Here is a 7,308-nt window from a genome sequence, read left to right on the forward strand (position 1 = left end):
TTTTTTTTTTTTTTGAAATTTAATACGAAGTTAAATTTTGATATTAATAATTTTTTTTCGAATTTGACATTAAATTTTTCTCAAAATTCAATATTAAATTAAACGCCATTTTTTTCTTCTTTTTTGAAAAATTTACTATTAGTTGTATAAAATTTTATCTCAATGATGTAACATGCAAAAAAAAAAAAGAAAAAAATCCCAATAATACTTAAAATTTGTTATTTACAAAATTTTATTCAAAAAAAAAAAAATTGTTTTTAGTTTTGGTAAAGGTTGATAATCAACCAATACGTTTACAACTATGTGATACTGCTGGAAAGGTATGATCGTTTTTTTTTTGCTTATTTTATTAAAAAAAATGATAATATTGTTAAATTTTTAAGTGAATCTTTAATAAGGGATATTCTATTGACGATACCATAATATCATAAGCAAGTTTAATGCACATATTTATCGTATCCCTTTATTGGATACTATAATTGTAATTGTTAATCATATATCGTTTATACGAAATTCGCTAAAAATTGGTATAATTCAAAAGAATTCATAACAAATGTATTTAATCAATTATACCTTTTAGTCAAAAATTTTAGCACTAATTAGATTAATTATAATCATTGCTTATATCACTTCTCATATTAAATCATGCTAAAGTACAAGCAAATACTGTAATTAAGTGGTGACATTAAAATTATAATTATTTAAAAATTTGCAATTTCTTGATTTTCGGATTTAGTTTTTTTTTTTACTCTAAAATGAAAGAAGCGAAAATTTCCAACAAATTATTTGCTTATTATTTTGATATTTTATCATTTCCACTCAGTTCTGCTTATCATTTGCATGTTTGATAAGAATAAATCAATTCATAGTATGGGATCCGGTATACAATGCCGTTTGTTTATCCGGAATACTGGCTTTTGTTTATTCGGAATACAGGACTGCTTATTCATTTAATTTATTTCATACGATCTTTAGTACCAATTTTTTGAATCAACGGAAATGATTGTCTATTTGTTTACTAATTAAATCAATCATTTAATTCAATACAAATAATATTACTCTTATATTATTAACAGCCCAATTAATTAGCTGCAAATAAATTTTCTTGCATATGCAACTTCAGAGCTTCTAGAATCAAATACCTTTGTAATTGATAAATTTTTACAATTTCTTTTACTTAATTAATCAGAAATGAAAAACTATTTGTTATGATATACTTTCATTAGTTCAATTTCATTACGTTTCATTTTCATATTACATTTTTACAGGTAACAAATTATGATATAATGAGATGATTATTGATTATTAATTCTGATCATTACCAATATCAACTTAATATCATTATTAATATCAGTAATGTTTTAAGTAACAAAGTATTATCAGCTTATTTCAGTTTTAATATAAACATCATATTGTGTGATCAATCTGTTGAAGATGATATTTACTAAATCTTACTAAGGCCGGATTTGATTCACTACGACCATTTACCTATCCAGATACAGATGTCTTCTTGTTATGTTTCAACGTTATGCTACCCAGTACTCTCCGGTCAATTACCGATCATTGGATACCGGAAATTAATAAAACAGTACCTAATGCACCCAGTTAGTATACATATTTATTATTTTAAAATAAATTTCACAACAATGTATGTATATGAAATATATAAAAAATGGAAATATTTGAATAATTGAAAATTAAAAAAAAATTTAATTATATGTTAAAAATTATTATTGGAATTATATGCTGCATAGGTGTTTTACATTTAATTAGTAATTTAAATGAAGAAATTTGATTAATCTTGTAAGAAAATATGACGAAACAATATGCGTAACTATCGTACTTCTCATAAAACTATAACTGTTAGTTGACAAATAGTAACAATTAATTAATTATTTAAATTATTATTTAAATTAAATAATTATTTGAAAATAAATAATTCAAAAATTTATAAATAACGATTTAGAAAGTTGAAGATAAATGAAGAAACTTGATTAATCTTGTAAGAAAATATGACAAAACAATATGCGTAACTATCGTACTTCTTATAAAACTATAATTATTAGTTAATAAATAGTAACAATTAATTAAATATTTGAATTATTACTTAAATTAAATAATTATTTGAAAATAAATAATTCAAAAATTTATAAATTTTTGTTCAAAAAAAATCAAAAATTTAAAAATTTATAAGATTCAGGAAATTTAAAAAACAAAAAGTTTAAAATTTAATCATTTAATTGTAAATAATCATTTCATATAAATATTTGGTGAATTTAATAAAAATTTTCATTATCCTTTTTTTTTAATTTCATAACTTTTTTTTTAATTTTCAATTTCAGTAATCCTAGTTGGCACACAATCAGATTTACGTGCAAATGTTAGCTTGGTAATTGATTTATGCAAAAATGGTGAACAACCGGTTAGTGAAACAAAAGCACGAATGTTAAGTGAAGATTTATGCGCTGATTATTTAGAATGTTCCGCATTAACACAACATAATCTTAAAGAAGTTTTTGATGCAGCAATATTAACAGCATTACGTAGTAAATCATCATCCAATACAACGACCACATCATATACAACTAAAATTACCAATATGATACGTTTAACACCACGTGAACCACGTGAACAACGAGGTATTCTTACTAATAATGGTAATGAAAGAGATGAGAAAAAATCAAGTCGTATTAGGCAAGGTTTTAAAAGGATTGTTACATTAACAAAAAGATTTCTTTAAAATTATCATCATTTTTTTTCCTTTTTATTTAAATCCAAAAATGAAAAATAATAATATTTTTTTTCATTCTTTTTTCTTCATTTTTCTTATTTGCTAAAAAAAAATGAAATTAAAAGAGAAAAGAAAACGGAGTAAATAAAATTTGCAAAATTGAAAATTATAATTTGAAAAATTAATTTCATTAATGTATGTCATTTCGTCAGTCTATCCTTTTCTTATTGTATTATTATTGAAAATAATTTTTCATTATTTGTAATTAATTGATAAAAACAATCGGCATAAGCCATGAAATATTTGCAATGTTTTTGCTAATAATTAATTTATTGCTGTTTTTTTTTTTTTAAAAAAGGGAAGGAGAAAAAAAAACAAAAAGGATAAAATTGACCTTTATTAAATATTACTAAATGTTAGAAACAATTTTTAAAATTAAATTTGTTTCATCGTTTTTTTTTTTTAAAAATAGTTAAAATAATCCAAAAATTTGCATTTGTTAAAATGTAAATATTGAAAAAATATGTTAATTTATGTTGTATGTGTTTATGATGTTTTAAAATTTTTGTAATTTATAGAAATGAAAGATTAACGGTTGAATTTTACAATTAATGATTAAATTTATTCATAAAAAAGATTGAAAAAAAAATTAAACCTCCGAATCAATTTTTTCATCTGTTATCTAATTAAATCATTTGTATTAACAGTTAGAAATTTTCGTTATTTATCTATTTTTTCAAAAATTTCAAACAAAATCTAAATCCCATTTCACGATGAATACTTGTCAATTTTTATCAATTCCATTTGTCAACCGTTAAATCATTTCATTTCATGCGTGTATTGATTCGATTATCGATAATTTTATTATTTTATTAATCAATAAGGATTTTACCGTAATCATTTTGCATTTTACCGTAATCGTTTGCTCATTTGTTGTATTGTAATGCTGGAAGAACGAAAGAAAAAAAAAATTGTTTCATATGCTTTATGTGTTTATAAACTATATTTGATGGTGCAATTTATGTTTTATAAGTGTATGTTTAATACATTCTTTTTTCCTTTTTCACACAAAGTAATTTACTATTTATTTAATTAGGTACTAAAAGTGATTACATACCTTATCAAATGTGATTACATACCTTATCAAATGTGATTACATACCATATCAAACGTGATTACATACCTTATCAAATGTGATTACATACCTTACCAAACGTGATTGCATGCCATATCAAACGTGATTACATACCTTATCAAATGTGATTACATACCTTATCAAACGTGATTACATATCTTACCAAATGTGATTACATGCCTTATCAAACGTGATTACATGCCATATCAAATGTGACTACATACCTTATCAAACGTGATTACACACCTTATCAAACATGATTACATACCTTATCAAATGTGTTTACTTACCTCATACAGATCACTCTTGCAAAAATTGAGTTGATACTCACAAACTTTATTACCATTATGGAATAACTACATGCTATTCTTTTAGATATTATTATTTTCATACTTTCACTTTCCTTGACTTACATATAACATTAATGTAACATTACATCAAATAAACCTTGAAATTAAATCATCAAATGAATCTTGCAATTAAATTGTACTTCAGAATTAAATTCACTCTTTTTTTTCATTCTTCAAATTCAAATCATGCAGGAAAAATAATTCCTAACAGAAATTAACCAATTTAAGATTTGTTTATATTGTATAAATGAATAACTTGAAATTAACTATTTAGATTAAAATTATAATTATTTATATTATATGAAAAATTTGATTAAAAGCATGCTAATTCAAATTAATTGCCACGTTATATAGCTAGCTTAATAATTTTATTTTCTTCAACGGTTTTGCATACATTTCAATTTTAGGATTGTGTATTTGATTACATGAAAGACAACGTAATTTACAGTACATGAATGTTTATGTCTATTAATAACTTTCAAATACTAATTTGAACTAATTTGAACCTAATACTAATTTAACAATCATTGTGGAAATATGAATGCCACCCTTACAGTAATACTTCTTCTAGCTTGAATATAACACAGAGTTTGTGTTTCCTTACATTATTGTTAATAAAAAACGAAAACTTTATTATTTTTCCTATGGTCATGGTTTTTAACCGTATCGACTTCACGGTGGCTACGGTTTTTGTACCGTATCAGCCTCACAATGGCTACGGTTGTGTACCGTATCGGCTTCACAATGGCTACGGTTTGCGTACCGTATCAGCTTCACGATGGCTACGGTTTATGCACCGTATCGACTTCATGATGGTTTTGGTTTTTGACTGCATCAATATTCACAAATCACTGCAATCGCTTCATCGAAATCATTTATTTTTTAGCTAAAATCAAATATAATTTTTAGCTCAAAAATGAAAAATAAACAGAAATGTATAAAATTAAAAAGACAAATAATTATAAAATATGCAAAAAAAAAAGAAAATTAAAATTCTACGATTTTTTTATTGTTTCTCTCAAATATTTGATCAAAATTTTGAATGAAATCTTTTCAAAAAGGAAAAAAAAAGAAAGTGTTAGTTGTATACAAATAATTACATCAATTTCAAAGAATGCATGCAAAGAAATAATCACACCGTATGAAAATTGCATGCTAAATGAATTATTTGCATGCAAACGCTGCGTGTATAATTGAAAATTTTCCATGGTTCACAAAAAAAAAAAATTAATTATTCATTGATGTATGCTTCCATAGTAATGTAAAATTATGCTCAATTTGATTATCGATCATTTTTAAAATTTCACTTTTTTTTTTATTTTTTATTTTTATTTTTAACAATACTTTTGTGGATGAATGTTATGAAAATTGGCAATAGTTTTATCATTTTAATTAATTTACGAAAAAAAAAGGAGAAATGAAATGGAAAAGGAATGAATATAAATTAAAAAAGAAAAGCAAGAAAAAAATTGAAGGAATTTCTTTTTCTTTGTTTCCAATTTAATAATTGACATATAATTTTTATAATTTAAAAATATATTTAAATTTGTTCATATTTTACATAATATCAATTATTATTACCAAATGACATTAGTGGAAAAAGAAGAGAAAATAAAATTTTGTAACAATACTTTTCAATTTGTTTCCTCATTTCTGAAGGTTAAATAAAGGTTATATGTACAAATTTTTATGTCAAAGAATGGATATATGTCATTGATGTAGACAGACACCAGAAAAAAAAAAAAGTGATATTGTTGAAAAAAGAAAAGGATAAAATTTTGTGCGATACTTTTCATTCATCTTCATTTTTGAAGGTCAAATAAAGGTTAAGTATACATATCTATGTGTCAAAGATGTGTCAAAAAAAAAAAAAGAATATGTGTCATCGACATTTAGGGTGTGCTTAAGATCCACAAGGGTAATGAAATTGTTAAATTTTTAATTTAATAAAATTTGACGGAAAAAAAATTAACAATTATGTTTATAAAAATAATTACTTGAAAAGTAGTACAATGGATGCATATATCATAATGGTTTATTCATAAATGACATTTACCGTATTAATATGATAGTAAATATCATCGAGATTAATTAAATATTTTAAGAAAATTTGGAAATAATTATTAATTAAAAATTTACAAATAAAAAATGAAATAAAAGGGATGATTTTCCAATATAAAACAATACTTTTCGTTGTTTTATTTCATTATGTAACGAAGGTTAACAGAGTGATAATTTAATTTACAACAAATATACATTGAATAGTTTTGTTATGATAACAATTAAATTAATGAAAATAAAAGTAAGTGATTACACGGAATAGTATCCGGAATGGTATCCGGAAGCGTTTTTTCCTTTTTTTTGTTATACGAATCTAACTAATTACTGAAAGAGATAATCCTCACTTGTTAACTGTTCCCTTATCATATGTTTGTTCAGTTTGTTTTCAAATATACAAATAATCATTATTGATTGAAATAAATTAAAATTGAAAATCATAACTTATCAAATGTACCTTTAATACTAATACTTTTAATGGTACCTTTAATATACTTTGAATTTTGCTAAAAGTTATTACTTAAATATATATTCCCCCTTAATTATAAAGATTTATTTTAATTTCCTGAAATGTATTATTCACTAATTATGGAGAATATTCATTATGAATAATGCTAAATATTAATTCTAAATTTAACCTTTTCTTAATGACACATTAACCTTTTTATGGTATTTCTTATTTTTCAAATCATATCATTCTTTGATCTTTTGTTAACAGATTTCTTAAATTGCTTTGATAAGAAGAACTTAGCAAAAATGTATTTCATATATCATATTGATAGCAATTAATGAACATTGATATAAATAGTAATTAGTAACATTTTAGGTGATATTTTAATAAATAAGCATGCATAAAGTTAAGTGAACTATTGAAAGAGTGCGAAAGTAACGGCAAATTGCTTGACATGTTTGTTGACAAAAGGAAAAAATTAATTTCATTTTTTGATTTATTGATAAAAATTCATTTTATGTTGGTAAAAATCAATTTTATTTGATTTACAAATAGTTTCTTTTCTTTTTTATTCAAAATTTTA

The 7,308-nt window shown here is 23.0% G+C and overlaps 2 protein-coding genes across 2 annotated transcripts in view; both read left to right on the plus strand.

The window, feature by feature from the left end:
- The window catches only part of LOAG_18623 (hypothetical protein), a gene marked incomplete at both ends in the record, with an annotated part of 3,784 nt that extends 1,044 nt beyond the window's left edge, over window positions 1–2,740 (plus strand). Inside the window, 3 exons of the mRNA XM_020451287.1 lie at window positions 262–320; window positions 1,460–1,604; window positions 2,343–2,740. Of these exons, the coding sequence (XP_020304943.1) occupies window positions 262–320; window positions 1,460–1,604; window positions 2,343–2,740 (602 nt within the window). The remainder of the gene's footprint in view (window positions 1–261; window positions 321–1,459; window positions 1,605–2,342) is intronic.
- A 2,126-nt stretch (window positions 2,741–4,866) lies between these two features.
- LOAG_09483 (hypothetical protein) lies at window positions 4,867–5,106 on the plus strand (the record flags this gene model as incomplete). The annotated part of the gene is made up of 1 exon (XM_003145010.2): window positions 4,867–5,106. The coding sequence occupies one exon, from the start codon at window positions 4,867–4,869 to the stop codon at window positions 5,104–5,106; it is 240 nt and encodes a 79-aa protein (XP_003145058.2).
- Between the last annotated feature and the right edge of the window lie 2,202 nt (window positions 5,107–7,308).

The sequence above is a fragment of the Loa loa genome (genome assembly GCF_000183805.2).
Source record: "Loa loa unplaced genomic scaffold supercont3.407, whole genome shotgun sequence".
Lineage (NCBI taxonomy): Eukaryota > Metazoa > Nematoda > Chromadorea > Rhabditida > Onchocercidae > Loa > Loa loa.